We start from the raw sequence: 17,904 nt of genomic DNA, 5'->3' as shown, positions 1-17,904 counted from the left end.
GAGAAAATGGAGGAAAATATTTGCTAATTGTAGAAGAAAATGGTTGAATTTTGAAGAAAGTGAATATGATGGAGGATAATTGTATTGTATTGTTGGGAAGAAGGTGGTAAGTGGGAGAGGGTGTGATATCATCTGGGACTGAAATTGCAACTTCAAGAACACAACTTCCGAAACTGAGAGGTGACGATTGCTATAGAACAAAAACTTTTGCATTTTGTGTTTATTTTTTTTATTTTGATACTCTGTTTTTGTGAGAAAAAATGTCACTTTTGTGAAAAAAAAGGGGTCACTTTTGTGTAAAAAAAGGGTAACTTTTGTGAAAATATAGGTCACTTTTATAAAAAAAAAGGGTCACTTCTGTAAAAAAAAAAAAAAAGGGGTCACTTTTGTGAAAATATGGGTCACTTTTGTAAAAAAAAAGGGTCACTTTTATAAGAAAAAAGGGTCACTTTTCGTAAAATGTTCGATGTACAATAAAATTATTGTAAACCGGGGGCATGCAAAAGTTTTTGTTTTCTATTTTGAATAGTATGTAAAGACCATTATACCCTTATTTTTTTTTACTTTATTCATTAAACTTCCTAATTTACCTTTAATTTATCCACTTGCATTGTACTTTTTTCACTTTATCTCTCTAAATTTTGTCTACACTTGTACTTTTCACTTTTTTCCCCTTAAATTATCCACTTGCATTGTAATTTTGTCTAACTTTTTCCACTTCTCCTCTCATTTCTTAAATACCGTGAAAAAAAACACAATAGGAACTACATTATGGGACGGAGGAAGTATAAGATATGGTATTGTCAGATCGCAAAGAAATGTGATTGACATGTATGCAACATAGATTTTAAGAGGATTTTATCCATTTGAATTATTAGGGTCCCTTAGGGTAAGGCATACTGATTTTGGTTATCTCCGTCATTTTAGCAACATTCATAGACTTTTAATTGTATGTTAGAAAATACCTTGCACAACACAAAACATCATCACCAACTTCCCTCGTTCTATCAATAGTCCCATCACATGTTTAAATGTATATTGGTAAACCTTATATGCGTCGTCCTCACTTGTTGTAATAGCTTAAAGGTAAATCTCGTTAATGACCTTAATTAGTACTTCGTATTGTGTAAGGGCTTCTTATGCCAATAGTAACTTATGTTACTTTATTGTTCTTTCGTTTGTTGTAAACTCAGTTTAATTATTCCCTCCGTGTTTTAATATGTGTTACAGATTGACGGGCACATAGTTTTAGGCAATCTAATTTACTTAAATAAAATTAGAGGTGAGTAGGGTAGTTGGAGTATTAAAAAATTATAAAAGAAAGATAATGAGGTTACTAATTTATTGAAAAGTAATGAATTTGAGAAGAAATATATAATAAAAAAGTAATAGTGGGTTTGGGTAAGGACCGTGAGAAGAGAGAGATATAATATTTAAAGTAGTTTTTAGTTGTTTTTTATAAAAAAAATAATCTAAAAAACTTACAAAGAATTGATACAAGCTTTGGTGTATGGAAATATTTAAAAAAATTTAAAACATGTTTACTTAAAACCTTTAAACTCCACCTGTCTCATAATTAGTCGATCACTAGGTTAGATCTCGTGCTATGCAGGGTAATTTGTACCATTTATCATTAGTTTAATATTGTGTTTAATTAAAAAAATTTAAATGTAATTGCAAAATAAAATGAAATTTTTGTAATTACAAAGTAAAAAGAAAATTATATCATACTAAATAAATACACAAAAAATTAAGGAGTATTACATACACAACTAATAAAATAATTATGAATTATATACATAAAAAATTTATATATAGAAAAATATTATTTTATGGTATATAGTACTTGCATTAAATAAAAGAGTAATATATTTGTCGAATGTGTATAAATAAAATATACTTAATTCATAGGAAGGGATTAATTACAATGTAATAATACTCCATATTAAGGCCCTGTTCAGTTCACTTTATTTTCACTTTTTTTTTTAAGACTATTTTCACTTATTTCAGGGTTAATAAGTTCAGATAAGGGTTAATAAGTTCAGATAAGATAAGCTCAGATAAGATAAGTTCAAGAAAAATAAGTTCAGATAAGTTGTGATAAGGGTTAATAAGGGCTACCAAATTTAATTTATAACTAAAATAAGTTCTAATAAGGGCTAATAAGTCAGATAAGATAAGATAAGTTCAGACAAGTTCAGATAAGTTAAGATAAGATCAGATAAGTAAAAATCAGGTGAATTGAACACACCCTTAATATTCACTAGGAAAAACAAAATAACTTGTCGCCAAAAAAAAAAACAAAAAAGCTTTCGAGGAAATTTTTTTAACAAATGGATGACAAGTGTCATTTCTGGTTTATCATTTAGTATATAGCTATAGATAGTCGGTCATTGATTTTTTCTACGTAGATATTGTTCATCAAGGTAATTTGCTTGGCAAAAATAATTAATAAATCTTATGTTGATAATCTATATGATATTTTCCCAAATATGTGATTGTTTATTATTCTTTCTATAACTAAAGATTTAGACAATTAATTTATTACAATAAAAGTCGTTATTTATAAAAGATTTTCTAGAAGGAAATAAAAAATAAAAAAAATTATTTTTAAAAATCTTATGTTGATAATCTATATGATATTTTCCTAAATATGTAATTGATTTTTTTATTCTTTATATAGTTAAAGATTTAGACAATAATTAATTTATTACAATTCAGGTCGTTATTTATATTTAAGTTAACTTTTTTTTTTTTTACCTCTTTAAACTTTAATTATAACATATTTTCTAAAAGGAAATAAAAAAAATTATTGAAGGACACACCAGGGTAAAAATAATTTAAGGGCCTGTTCTAATCAGATTAATTTCAATTCACTTCAGTTCAACTCTAATAAGTTCAGTTCAGTTCAGTTGAATTCAGTTTATGTTTAATGATATTCCTAATCCAAATTTCATACTTTTAAGCTTATATTACAACAACAACGACAATAATAATAATAATAATAATAATAATAATAATAATAATAATAATAATAATAATAATAATAATCATAATAACAATAACAATAACAATAACAATAACAATAACAATAACAATAATAATAATAATACCATATTTCACTTAATGACTATTATACCATATTTCATTATTTGACAAGTTAGGAGTAAAATTAGGATCAAGTTAGTTTTTAAATAAGACCAGCACAACTCTTTGTTTTGTTTTGTTTTTTTTTTTGTTTTTTGTTTTTTTTTTCATTTTGGGAATTTTTTAAAAAGGTGTTTTGTGTTCTTTTATCATTTTAATATTTTATTTTATTTTTAATTATATAGTATATATTTTTAAAATGTTTTGGGGTTCTATGTTTTTAATATATTTTTCATAAATATTTTAATTATATAGTAATTTTTTTTAAAAATATTTTAATATGTATATATGTATATACACATATATATAATAATAAATAATCAAAGATAATTAATTCATAGTTAAATATCACTAATTAAGAAGTTCAATAATAAATAATCAACCTTTTGAACTAGTTATTGATTAATGAATTATTGATTGATTGATTGATTATTGATGATATAAAGACCCGCCCATTTATTTATCAGACGGATCCAACCCATATTACTTTGGCGGGTCATAGCTTTTAAAGGCCTCCGTTCCTATTTCCTACCTCTCTCAAACTCTCAGTTATTCGTTGAAGCGCACTAGACAACTCGAAGGAGCTCGACCGCCTTAGGAAAGAGCAGGAAGATGTTTTGTCTGATATTAATAAGCTTCATAAGAAGCTCCAAACCAGTGTGTTATTACTCTCTCCTTTCAATTTCAGTATATGATTAATTTCACAATTTTTGCCTTTTATTTTATTATGATTTGTTTTATGTTTTTTGTCAATATTATATTTTGATCAATTTCATTTTAATTTAGTTTATTGAAATGTAGAAGGTAAGTCTTATTTGTTTCGTGCTGCTTAATTTTTGGTTGGAAATTAAAAAGCATTATCGAATACTAAAATTTGGTATTATAGAGTGGCCGGTAAGTATGGTTGTAAAGTTGGAACATAAATATGTGATCAACTCCTATGTGTTTGGTTTGGGCTTAAGAATTATATGGTACCGTTAATGGTGGTATCATTTTCCAATAGTTGTTTTTATCTAACATGGATACATGTTTAAGTGTCGAACATGGGTATTTTTGTTGTAATTTTTTCTATGATTTTGGCTTAAAGATGAAGTGTCAGAGTTACTTATAAATTCCTGTTGAAGGATATCATAAAACTTTGTGATAAAAATCCCTTTGTGGTTGGATGGATACTTGTTAATGCTTGATGATGAAGTGTAACTTTTAATTCTTTACAAGTGATATTTTTCGGGTCTTGGCTTAGACACCAAATGACCTGCACATGATATTGCTTTGGCTAAATATGTGGAATCATGAGAAGTATTTCTTAACATATGAAAATTCTCTTAGGATATCGTGGGGTGCTATCCTTAGAGGGTTTCTTGAATAATGTCTTACACTTTTTATACAGATAGGTCCTATGCGACATATTAAGGTTTATATTTGGAGAGTTTTATAGTGAGATATTTTGTACACTTTGTATAGAGGTCTTTCTTGTTGTAGCAAGTAGAACAACCTTTATGTCCGTTTTGTTCATCTTATTTTCACTTATTCCATGTCTAATAAGTTTAGATTAGGGTTAATAAGTTGGGTAATAAGCTCAAATAAGTTTAGATAAGTGCGTTAGTTTTAAAAAGCGCAAGGCGCACCAAGGTGCAAATGGTCCTTGCAACCTAGGCGCAAGGCGAAGGCGCGCGCCTTTTGTATGCAAGGCGCATGTATTTATATATTTATTTCAAATTATTTTTTACTTTGTTTGTACTTAATACCAATTGAAAAGATTCATAATAAATTAAGTAAAGATATATTTAAAGGTAAGGTAGTCTAAATTTGAAAAAATGTCCATCATTCTTCAATTTATTACTTAAATCTTAGTTATTTTCCTTGAGGCGCAAAGGCGCGCCTTACCAAAGCCACTTTGAGGTGCACGAGGCACGCGCCTTCCGTAGGTGACTAAGCCTCACCTAGCTAAAGCCCATTTCCCATAGCCTGGGAGTGAGGCGCGCCTAGACGCGACCGAGGCGCGCTTTTTAAAACCAAGGGGCCGCTGATAAGGTTACTCAAGTTCAATGTATAAATAAAATAAGTTCTTACAAGTTCAGATAAGATCAAATAAGTTAAGATAAGATCAGATAAGTTAAAATACAATGAAGTTGTTTATCATATAAATAGACCCATGGAACTTTTTGGGAGTATTATGCAAGAGATAAATTGCAAACACATGGTCAAGTTCATTTATAAGCTCTCTAGTGTTAACTTTATTTCACTTGTTTGTAATTCAATCTTTTATCCTTTCTTTCACTAGTATGAAAATTTATAAGCTCATGTGATTATGTGACCTTATATGGCCTTGATGTGTTGGGTTATACATGATTGATTGAATGAAAGATTTAGTCATGTACCAGTTTCACTTTTAATTCTATCTTTGCATTTTTTGTTGCTGTTGAGTTAGGTGTATTGCAGTCTCTTGGAATTGTTTTAACAAATTAGAATGAGTTTGCGGTTGTGAGCAAGTATATTGTCCATCTTCTTTAGATATTATAAGAATGAAAACAAGTAAAAAAGCTAACTGTTGTTCAATTAACGTAATGCAATAGACCCTCCATTTGTAAATCACCGACATATTCTACATACATGTAAATGATGTAATTTAGGAGAGGTAGGAAAAATAGTCGAGTTGGAGTTGCATATAAAATTGCCGACTACACAAATGAAACAGATCCCAAAGAAAGTGGATTTAACAATCATAAACAGCAAATTGCTTCTATTATCACATGGAAAACGCTTAAATAAAAGGTAACAATGTAAGAAGGTAATTTGAAATTTTCTATTTTTTTTTCTGAGCTACTTGTTGATGTTTTGTAATTAAAAGTTAAAATACTGTTGAAGGTGCTTGGTTTTGTTAGTGAAAAGTTGGAACTCTGGACATTTTTTCTAAAGAATAAAAATGATTAATTTGGTGCAGACCCAGAAGTAGTTGAGAAGCCTGGGGACACATCTTTATCGAAGCTTAAGCATTTGTACACCAATGCTAAGGAACTGGCTGAAACTGAAGTGAGGTACATCTCGTTACCTACATGTTAACAAGCATTTTGCCTAAGCTTTAGTATGAAAGCTTACTTTTTGATAATTTTAGAAGAGCTGACTACATGTTCAAACCCTACAGAGTATCAGGTATTTTAATAAATCAGCTGGATAGTTTGCTCCCTCCTGGGCAGCAACGAAGAAGAGTAGGTATGTACATTATTCATCCATAACATCTTGACCTTTTCGCTAAACATCACTCTTTTAAAGCCCTAATGTGTGTCTAAAGACTGAAGCAACAACATAATGCAAATTTTTTAAAAAATGAAACAACATAGGATAGGACATGGCCAAGATATGTTTTGACTTATATATTCATTAATATTCCTTTTCAGTCCCCAAATAAATGTCCTAGTTACCCAATAATTTTGTCCCTAAATAAAAAGTATCATTTCATTAATTCTTTTTTCTTTTTTTTTTTTCAATTGTTTTGGTTTCATATTTTTATTCTTTCTCTCAAACTCCTTGTGAATTGTGATACTTCTTTTAAAAGGATGATAATATATGATGCTTGCCCACTTTTTTTATTTTTAAAATTCTTATTTTTCACCTTTACTCAACCAAACCTCGTGTTTTTGCTTTCCTAACAACATGTGGAAATATTAATTGGGACTTAGTGTGTGCGTTGTGGGTGTACTCCCTTGTGGAGTGTCATGGAAGAAATAAATTTACTTTTTGTTTAGCATTAAGTATTCATTTTGTTAAAAACCAAGAAAATAGAAAGGAAATTTTGTCGAAAACCACCTTATATAACACTTCTTTTGGAAAAAAACCATCTTATAATATTTTTTTTTTTTTTTTTTTTTTTTGCGAAAATACACCTTAATCATAATTTTTTTGTGTGAAATAACACCTTATGCTGAAGCCCATTTAAGTGGCACGTGACCTCCAAAACACCCCAAAACACCACCACCCTAAGGTTGACCTCCAAAACACCCCAAAAAACCCTATCCACCCCCGCCAACCTAACCCTCTTAAATTACCGCGCCGGCACCACCCAATCCCCTCCTTTTCCCTAAACAACCCTCCCTCCACCGTAAAACCCCTTCCTCCCTCGAAAAACCCTCCCCTACCGGCCGACACCCTAACCCCCTCCCCACCTTCGGCAAACCCATTTCGCCCCTCCTCCAGTTGTCTCCGCCCTTTGCCTCCCTTAAACCACCACCCTAAAACCCTAAATTGAAACCCATATTTTTTATTTTTGGGTTTTAGATTTAGGGGAGGAAAAGGGGCGGAGAGAGCCGAGGGAGGGGCGAAATGGTTCGCTGGAGGTGGGTAGGGGGTTAGGGTGTTGGCCGGTAGGGGAGGGTTTTTCGAGGGAGGAAGGGGTTTTACGGTGGAGGGAGGGTGGTTTAGGGGTAGGGGAGGGGGATTTACGTTGGGGGGAAGGGTTAGGTGGTGCCGGCGCGATGATTTAAGGGGGTTAGGGTGGCTTAGGTGAGGTGGTTGCGGGTGGTGGTGGTGGTGTTTTGGAAATCACGTGCCACTCACATGGGGTGGTCAACGTAGGATTCCGGCATAAGGTGCTATCTCGCAAAAAAATTACGTTTAAGGTGTGTTTTCGCAAAAACAAAATTATAAGGTAGTTTTTTTTTTTTCAAAAAAAAGTGTTATATAAGGTGGTTTTCGACAAATTTTCCTAATGTAAAACTGTTTCCTTATTTCTAATTTTGAGTTGCAGAAGGTAATGAGCAAAAGAAGAAACAGAAGAAAAATGATTCTGATATCCCAAGGGTCTCTCCTTCCATGAGAAACCAACTTGATAACTTTGCTAGTTTGAAAGGTGAACAGGTATATGTCCGTAATACTTTATACTGTACATTGAATTTTTAGTTTTAAATAGTTTTTTTCTTAAGATCTTAGTAATGTGTCTTCAGGTAGCAGCTAGGGTTACAACAGATGAAACAGAGAAGGATGAGTATATTGTGGTGAAAGTGATGCATTATGACAGGGAAACAAAAGAGTGAGTTAAATCTTACTTATAAGACCTTGTTTTGAATGATTTGTTATTTTCCTTTGCTAAATTCAAAGTTTATATTATGCCATATTGTACCTGCAAAAGCTATTTTTGTTTCTCTATAGATGGCACCACTAATTTAGGAGTAAAGATTACCATAACTCAATTAATTAATTAGGATATCTTTTGGGTGAGCACCTTGGCATTTGTGCATGATTTCTCCATTTTCTATATAAGTCCTCTTGAGCATTATATTTGGGCATGATATCTTGGTGTTCATTGCACCCTTGCACAAGTGTACAGGTAGGAAACTTTTATGGTGTTTTCTTGATGAGAAGTAACACAGGATTTCCTCGTGTGATTGAATGGGTGATGGATGATTCATATTTCAAAGGAGAACATTTCAAATGATTCTATAGGTACATGGCATTATGGCAATGAGAGGAGAGAACTAAGAATGAGATGTTAAGTAACTTAAAAACTATCTTTGGCCATAGGAATGGGAATGGATTAAGGGGATGAAGTGAAAGTCAAAGGCCTATATCCCCAATATTCTCCTTTTGGAGGAGACAAGGTTTTGAATTGAGGTTTTGGTTGTAAATGTAGAGGTTTTGAATTGTGGTATTGAATGCAAAATCTAAAGTATGAATGTAACAGCTAAAGTACTAAGCAAAGAATGATAATAAATGTAACAACTAAAGTACTAAACAAAGAATGATAGAACTGTTGATCTCCCAAGGGTTTAAGACCTCAGGTTGAATACTCTCCAATTTCAAAGAGCTAATCACAATTTCTTGAATGCTTTGTTTATTCTCTCACCTGACCCATTCTATGATGAATTCTATGATGATTTCTCAGTTTCTTTTTTGTACTCTACATTTATCTGTCTCAAGGTACATCACTTGCTTGCTAATATAATTATTTAGGGCTGCCCATTTTACCCTTTTTGGTACCTGCTGTAGGCAAACTTTATGGCAGGAGGGTGTTGGTGCTTAGGTGGATGCAAAACACATATCTATATTATTATTTTAAAATTGGATTAATGATTGATGGGCAAACCCCTAATACTTACTTTTCAACTATGTCACCTCATACTCACTTATAACTTTAAAAGGCAACAAATTTATTAGATGCCCAATCATGCACCAATAAGTAAGAGAAAAGAGAAATTGCTCCGATTATCTTCAAATAGTACCAATCAAAAGTTAAAAGAGGAAAAATATTTTTAAGATATTGAAATGTATTTGGAAAAAAGAACCATTAAAAAAAGGGAAATAAAAGAAAACAATTCAAGAAAGTTAATTTAATATAAATCAATGGTATTCTAGGATGAACAAAAATAGAAAATTAAGAATATAAAAAAGTGGGAAAAGAAAAAAAAGGAAATATCAATTAATATAATTGTGAAAGGCAACCAAAATGTTCATTTTTTATATCGGTCACTCATACTTAATGGGAAAAGGAAAATAAGTCACTATGATTTAAACAATATCTCCATGAATGAGACAAATTACATGTTGAAATTAAACAGTAATGCAAGCAAAGTATGAAGGATTCAACACTATTAAGGAAGGATCATAAAATGATTCTTGAAATTCTCACATACATTTACCATTATTTTTTCTTTGAAAGAAACAGACATGATATTATCAATTGTACTCATATATTTAGAGATGAATTTTGAAGCAATATCTAGCGGACGTCTAAATAATTTATGCTACATGTTTCACAAGAAAGAAATTAATAATTTATTTGCATCATTTCTGCCAGTGAGTTGTAAAAAAATATATTAGCATGTGACTTCCTTCTTTGAAAACATTAATTATGATGTTGGTCAATAAGTTTTTGTTGCAAAATGGTTATTTGATTTGCGGTTTTTGTTTGTTTGTTGAAATTTTAGTCTAATATAAGGAGAAGTAAAGTTTTTTTTTTTTTTTTTTTTTTTTTTTAAAATATATATAATTTAGTATTATTAATCATATAAGCACAATGATTATGAGAATTAAGTAAAGATTTTAAAAAAAAATGATTTAGGACCTATCATATTATACCAATTAGTCTGCTCAAAATTCACATTATAAAATTTTATGTGTTAATATATATGTTCTTTTTTTATTATTTTTTTTTATTTTATACATTATACTATTTTTAGGATGATTAGAAATTAAAAATTAGTTGCTTATACAAAATGGTATATGATTGTTATAGTGTTGTCGTCGTATATCTTTCTTCCCCTCGAATTACCCCCCCAATCCCCAACCGCCCTTCCCACACCCTCAAAACCTTAGCTGCTAGGGTTTTTTAGGGTAGGGATAAAGGGCAGTGGTGGGTTTTGAAGGGGGGTGTTTTTAAGGTTTTTCGGAGGGAGGGAGGTGGGAATCGGGTGATGAGAGGATGGGTGTCGGGGGGTTGCCTCGTGGCGCTGGCATAGGGGTGGGGGTAGGGGGTAGGGGTGAATGTTGGTATCTGGTTTGGATTTTGTTTCAAACCGAATCCAAACCGAAATAATTCGGTTTTGATATTTTCAAATTGAAACCAAACTGAACATATTTTAAACCGAGCCAATCCAAACCGAAAATTTTAAAATGTAATTCGGTTTCAAACCGAAAACCGAATTAGTGTTGCTTTTTTCTCGATAAAATTAAAATTATAAACAAAAGTAGACAACCAAATTTATAATTAATAAATCTAAAAAAAATCAGTACAAAAAGTAAATACAACTATGATAATTAATAACATGAATTACAACACTAATATCTACAAGAATACTATAATTTTGATGAGAGATCATGCAAAAACACTTCTTGCTCTTCTCGTGGCCAATTGATCTGTAAATTTAAAATATAGTGCAAAAACACAAAAAATTGATGAGAGAGATATGAGAGGTAAGAGATCTAAGATTTTATACAAAAGAAAAAAATTGCACACATGAAATTCGTTTGAATTATAAACCTAATAATACAAAAAAAAAAAAGGAACATGTAATCAAATTTCATCGAATGAACTAAAAAAATAAGTAACTTGCCTTTTAATTAGAAGAAATGTACCAAAAAAAATTTGTTCATCGGAGTTTCGAGATGCGACTTTATAATTTTGATGGGAAATATTGAAGTTTTTGAAAGTTTGAAGAACAATTGATATTGAGAGGAGAGAGACTAGAGTGACTTGAGTGAGAAAATTGAGAGGAAAGAGGAGATGCGTGAAAGAGGGAGGCAGTGAATGAGGAGAGAGAAACTGATAAGGGACTTAGGGTTTTTTTAGGTTTATATATGAGAGGTTTCATCTGATGGGCTTTTAGGTTAAAGAGGTATGGGCTTATGTATAAATGGGCCAGAAGTTCGGTTCGGATTTCAGTTCTTTAAATCCTTTAACCGAAACCGAACCGAAACCGATTTTTTTTATTTTTTTCAAACCGAACCGAAACGAATAGGAAAAAAACTGAACCTAATTGTTAATTCGGTTTGGATTTCGGTTTTTTTCCATATCATTTTCACCCAGCATTAGTGGTTGGGGTGGGTGGCCGACCAATTGCGAGGCTTGGGGTGGTCGACAGATTGGGTTAGGGAAGAGTTGGGTTGGGATAAAGTAGGGGGTGAGGTGGGGCCGTGGGGGGCAAGTGTTATGGTTTTTGTTTTTGTGTTTTTGTGTTTTTTTTTTTTTTTTTTTACCAATTAATTTGTGCCTGTTACTTTATAAAAATTAAAAATTAACCCTTTCAATAGGACATCAGACACTGTGCTTTATAGAAGAAAACACCCCATAAAGTTGGGTTTACTAAAAGAAAATTGACCAGTTGGGATTATCAAAACCAAAAATTCCATCTTTTTTATATTGACATCAGTTTTTCAAACAAATTTTCATTATAGCTAAGTTAAAACATCATGCATTAGCACGGGCACATGCTAGTTTCTTGAATAAAAATTTAAAGAATTATAGTATAGGCAACTTAAAAAGTGTTGAAGCCTTGTGGTTGCTATGGTAACAAAACAATAAATACTTTTTCAAGGAAAATGATTAGTGTTTAAAAATATATTGTAGGGTCTTGAAATGACACTTAGTTTTAGTAGCTAATTGTCATATCATGCAGTTTTCATGGTCCATTAAAGTTTTCTGTGATCGCTTGCACTTAGTCATTGTCAACACTTGTTGCTTGTTATTTTCTGCAGTTTTAAACAATTTGCTACACCTGCTTCACCATATTTAAATTCTCCATTTTTCCTATCTCAGATTTGAAGTGCTTGACGAGGAACCTGGTGACGATGAAGAGGGTGGTGGGCAAAGGTAGCTGACTTCATATCTGTTCCTGGTTGGTTTGATATGTCGAATCATGATACTTCACTACCTTCATGAATGTCGGCTTTTACCATTCTAAATGCTCTGGGGAATGTGAACTGATTGCATGCCTTTTCCTTTAAAAAATTCTTTACTTGGTAAATAAAGATAAAAAGGACAGGCAAATTTATTTTCTTTCACCGTCGTAGCCTACACAGACTACTCGTTGGATCCACAGTGTGCAGTATTTTAATTTCAACCATTCTATATCATGGGAACTCATTACTTTTGTTAGATACTTATCGAAAACTTCCCTGGAAAACAGGATGTTTTCATTAACAATGCATAAAATCAAATTATAAAGATACCTGAAAAATAGTGGACTATTGCAAGAAAATTTAGGGCCCATTTGGTATCATTGCCAACTTATGGTACTTTGCATATTATTATAAAAAGTGGATTTGTATAGGTTGTATATTGAATTTTATTTAGTCATTCTTCTCTTAAAAATCGAATACTGAATAAAAATGATAAAGTAAGGCCCTAAAGTTCCATTTACATTATTCCACTGAAACTTGGACAATCTAAACTCTAAAATGTTTCATTTTTCCAATGTTGAAGTTGATATTTAACGATTTCGTACTGACTGAAAAATGATGACAAACTCCTAGGAAATTTATAGTCCTAAAATTATCTCAAAATGCCTTATCCTTTTCTGTTGGGCACAGTGGGGAACTGTGGTCAATCTGGGAGCTTGAAATATCAATTTCTTGTGTTGGTCTCTTTTTGAGTGTTTGAGTGGATTTTGGTAAGTATTACGTATTGCATCTGCAATCGGGATAAGTGCTATTGTAAACTGTCAATGTCCATAAAACCATATTTTTCATGTTTTTGGAGCTCCTGAATTTTTGTTTAATTCCAAGTCTTGTTGTGTTTTAAACTATACCCTAGTAAGAGGTCATTGTTTTGAGGTAGGCGTTCAATGTCTTTCTTTGAATCAATTATAACTATAACTCATTTTTGCTGTGAGTTGTTAATACTTAATACTGAGGTAAGTATCTGAATCTTAATTTTGCAATTGAAGTATAGACATCTATTGAAAGAAGATTCTACCACAATTACCATCGAATAATGCTGTTTAAAATGTATTTTGACTGATTACTTATGAGGTTGATTTGGCTAGCGATGTATTAGGTAATCTGATAATTGTGCGAAAATGTAAATATAGTGACTGTTATGTTCTATTGCAGTCCTGAAACCATGTTTAAAGGCACCATAAGCTTCAGCAATATTATCACCATGTTCTCTACAAAATGCTTCCCTTTTTATTTTATTTTTTAATTTGGGTGGGGTGGTGTGGTGTTCTTACTGTTATAGGGTGATTCTAGTGTGGTCGTATGACTTTCTAGTACCAAAACTTTTAAAAATGAATGACTGAGATTTAATGGTTTATTTATTTATTTTTTAAATAAAATAATTTTTATTTATTTATTTTTTAAAATACATTTTGTATTTTTGAAATTCTTTTTTAAATTTTCTAACTTAATTAAAAACAATTTCAAAAATGATAAAAAAAATTCTGAAAAAAAAATGTATTTTTAAAAATAAAAAAAAAATTATAATTAAATAAACTGTTTAAAAATTAATAAAAGTAATTAAATCTCAGCCGTTCATTTTTAAAAGTTATGGTAGTCGAAAGCATAGGACTACACTAGAATTTTCAATTGTTATAACCATGATGCTGTTTTTAATCAACCCTTAATTTAATAAGTAGCTTACTTCAATTACATTATTACTGACAAAATTACCGCTTAATTAGTCATCACAAGTCCATCATATTAAAAGGCTGAAAAATTGCGAATGATTGACTCCATTAGAAATTGACAAGTGTTGAAGGGATTGGACTTGTGTATTCATAGGCTGATTAATAAATTGTTCTGGTTCAAAGATAAGAAACATAAAATAGGTTTTGAGATTTGTAAGCCTTGTTGATTCATGGAAGCTTCAATTGTTGTTCTAATGTGCCTAATGCGATTTTAGATTCATGACAATTCTACTTCAAATGAACATGCAGGCTTCTGAAGCTTGCCTCATATTTTGTAAAATAGGAATGTGTACCTACGGTGATCAGTTAACCAATTATCAGTTTAAGGGCTAAGCTGTACCTCTTATTGGTGAATATTATTCTTAACCAAATCTATTGGCTTCATTGCGGTGAACAGTTAATGATTTAGCTGCGTATTATGTTTCCCTTTTGTTTTGAACCCCATGATGCTGTTGTCCTGCATCTGGGCTTTTATTCACTTTTCTTTTAGATGCTGATTTCTCCTTTGTTTGACTTGCAAATCATAAGTGCTTTCTTATAGAAGTTCTGATTGAATTCAAAAGTAAAATGACGCGCCCGCGTCGGGGGGGGGGGTTGACATAAGATTCTTTACACACTGCATTTGTGGACACGTGGAACGACTTATTTCTAATTTGGTGGGGGAGGGGGATTCCGTACTGTTTCACTTTTTGAAATTTGATTTAGTGAGAACGACTGGAACGACTTTCTGAAGTGTCATAGCTTCCAGGCCTGGAGTTTATGATGCATGGCTGAGGTTGATATAATCTTCATTACACACTGCACTGTGGACACTGGAATGACTTATTTCTTTCTTTTTTTTTTAGAGAGAGGAGGGGGTGGGGGGGGGGGGCAGGGGTACGTACTGTTTCACTTTTTGAAGTTTGATTTAGTGAGAACTTTTGAAGTATCATAGCTTCCAGGCCTGGATTTACCGCAACTGCTTTCTTTTTCCTTGTATATTTGCAGTGGAGCTAATTGCTTCCTCTTTTATTTCCCTGCTTAGATTGCATGTTTTACTTTTGGTATGTATTTGAATGATACTAACCATTTTGGTCAATTGTGTGTTTTGCATATTTAAATCAAATTGCTTTTCCCTTGTATAGAAAATATAAGCTTCCTGCATCACATATCATACCTTTCCCCAAACGGAATGATCCTTCTACTGCCCTGGACTTCCCTCCTGGCAGAGCAGTTTTGGCTGTGTATCCTGGTACAACAGCATTGTACAAAGCAACCGTAGTGAATCCAAATCGCAAGGTATATCAAATCAATTGTTATTCTGGTTTCCTTATTTCCAAAAAATTGCAGCTTCTTAATATCTAATCTAAGAAGCCAAATATCATGGAATGTATCTGACTGAGATTCGCTATATATCACTGTTTCTTGGTGTGGTGTTATTGCGGTCGATATTACCTTTTCCAGAGGAAGACCGATGAGTAAGTTATCTGTCTTGCCTCTTCAAGTTTTTGAATTTTAATTTGGTGAATGGATTGAATATGCAGATTTCTATGTTTTGCTAGAAGAAACTAAGAAGGACAAGAGATGCTAATGTAGAATGATCTAATATGTAGATGCAATTGAGAAACTATGAAATTGTTGTACTTCTGCGGTGTTATTTGTTATAATTTATTTATTTTAGGTTTGGGGAGGGGTGTCTTAGACGGAGTAGGAGAATAATCTGCTGCTTCGATATTGTTACCCCAAATTTCAAATGGAAATCTGAATTTTCTGGTTAGCTAAAATAGTAGAATCAGAATGTGAAACAATTTTTAATGCCATTTGAGTCTGATCTTGTCAAATAATATGTTGATATAGGGAAGTTAATTAGTTTGCTCAGAAGAACTTAATTATATTTGATTTGTATATCTGATATCTCATAGATGACTGATTCCAGTTGCAAATAAACTGTTTTGGTGCAGTTATCTCCTTGAGTTTGATGATGATGAAAGTGAAGATGGATCCATGCCAAAAAGAACAGTACCATTTCATAACGTGGTTGCCTTGCCAGAAGGACACCGACAATGATTATTATTCGCTCCTTTTTATTGAATATTATAACTATTCAAACGAATAAGGCAATGTTTGGGTTTATTCCTGGAGTGTCTTGAGGTAGCAGAAAGGGCATGGCCTGCCTATTATGATGCTGTCTTTTTTTTTTTTTTTTTTTTTTTTTTGACGGATATTATGTTGCTGTCTTGAAGCTATGGTTGTGAAGAAGGTGAAACATCTAGATTTTCGTGCATTAGAGTGGTTACAACATAAAATTTTACACAGATTGGAGCGTTGCATGAGGAACTTCCTTTCTTTCACTTTGTGTTTCATACTAAAATTGTGGTATTAGCATTCACTGTCAAACATTCAGGAGCTAGAGTCAGAAATTTCTTCTCAAATCCTTGTTTTGGTAAGTGTCATTTGTGGTTAATTATAATTTGAAATTGGCGTCAATGTGATTTAATTTATTGTAATTGATTATTTCTTACTTGAAACCATTGCTTATGAAAGATATGATCTTAAAATTTGTTGTTATAGTCTTTGTCATTCATATTGCTGTTTACTTAAAGACAAGAGCTGACAAATTTCAACTTCTACTGTTTCGAAGTTATATCTCATCTCTTTTTTTGCCTTAAAATTTTATTATGGTTGGGAGTTTGGAGATAAGCTGCCTCTTTCATTTTGGTTTTGCTACAGTATATGCAAATTTCTATACTGGCTTTCTATGTTACTCGGGTTTGAGTACTTATGTAGAACATGGTGACATGATGAAGTATTGGATTCAGGCTTTTTGGCTCAAATGTAATTCTTATGCATTTATCAGTATCATATTTCTATGGATTTTCGGAATGTTGAGGATTCAACTTAGTTGCTTGATTTGAAAAATTCAATGTTTGTTAGCTGTGCTAGCGATAGTGTTGTCTATCTTCTTAGCGAGGCATAGTTTACCTTAAATTTACTCAGTTAACATGATCATCTAGGAATATATGTACCTAGGGTAAAAGATTTTTGAAAAAGAATTATTTGCTTATTGGATTTCTGTAATTTTAGTACCGTCTGAACGATGTCTGATGGAGTCCACTAAAAAAATTATTAGGAAAGGGCGATACAAGTCTGATGGTGAAATTTGTGTGTGGCTGCAGCATAGGTGATTGCATAGGCTGTCCAGTTTGCTTTTAGAATTTAATTAGCTGATTTGGAATTCTGGACATAGAATTTTTGAGCACATTGGGGACAGCCGGACCAATGTTTCATAATTGCATCATGGTGATGGATATGGGAAGGCCTAGGGATGTGATTTATAGGCTCATGCTCTTCGTTTTGACTTTTGAGGGTGTTGAACAGCTTTTGATTTTGGACCTTGGAAGCATAAAGGAAAGTGGAACTCTTGTATAGTTGTATATATCTTATCTATCTGAGGTTGTTTCATTTTGTATATTTGGGTTCATAGTTGGGTATATGCTGGGAGAAATTTGTCCTTGTACTCTTGTAGACCTATATGCATTTACTTTGCCTGTATAATTGCACCGTGTTCCTTGTGGAATGATTTAGACTCTAGAGTATCCCGACTCTGGGAAACTTGCTATATAGACCAAGGTAATGACAATTATATTGTTTTGTTCTTTAC

At 32.0% G+C, this 17,904-nt stretch overlaps 1 protein-coding gene across 1 annotated transcript; it reads left to right on the top strand.

Annotated features, from left to right (window-relative positions):
• Nucleotides 1–2,333: 2,333 nt before the first annotated feature.
• On the top strand, nt 2,334–17,903 carry LOC110710937. Its single transcript, XM_021889273.1, has 11 exons — nt 2,334–2,356; nt 3,710–3,804; nt 6,092–6,185; nt 6,293–6,360; nt 7,892–8,001; nt 8,088–8,173; nt 12,395–12,448; nt 15,389–15,542; nt 15,708–15,721; nt 16,205–16,686; nt 17,420–17,903. The coding sequence occupies exons 1-10, from the start codon at nt 2,334–2,336 to the stop codon at nt 16,308–16,310; spliced, it is 804 nt and encodes a 267-aa protein (XP_021744965.1). The 3' UTR covers nt 16,311–16,686; nt 17,420–17,903.
• Nucleotide 17,904: the final 1 nt, after the last annotated feature.

The sequence above is a fragment of the Chenopodium quinoa genome, unplaced genomic scaffold, assembly GCF_001683475.1.
Source record: "Chenopodium quinoa cultivar QQ74 unplaced genomic scaffold, ASM168347v1, whole genome shotgun sequence".
Lineage (NCBI taxonomy): Eukaryota > Viridiplantae > Streptophyta > Magnoliopsida > Caryophyllales > Amaranthaceae > Chenopodium > Chenopodium quinoa.
The sequence above is the reverse complement of the archived record's forward strand: the minus strand, read 5'-3'. Positions and strand labels throughout refer to the sequence as shown.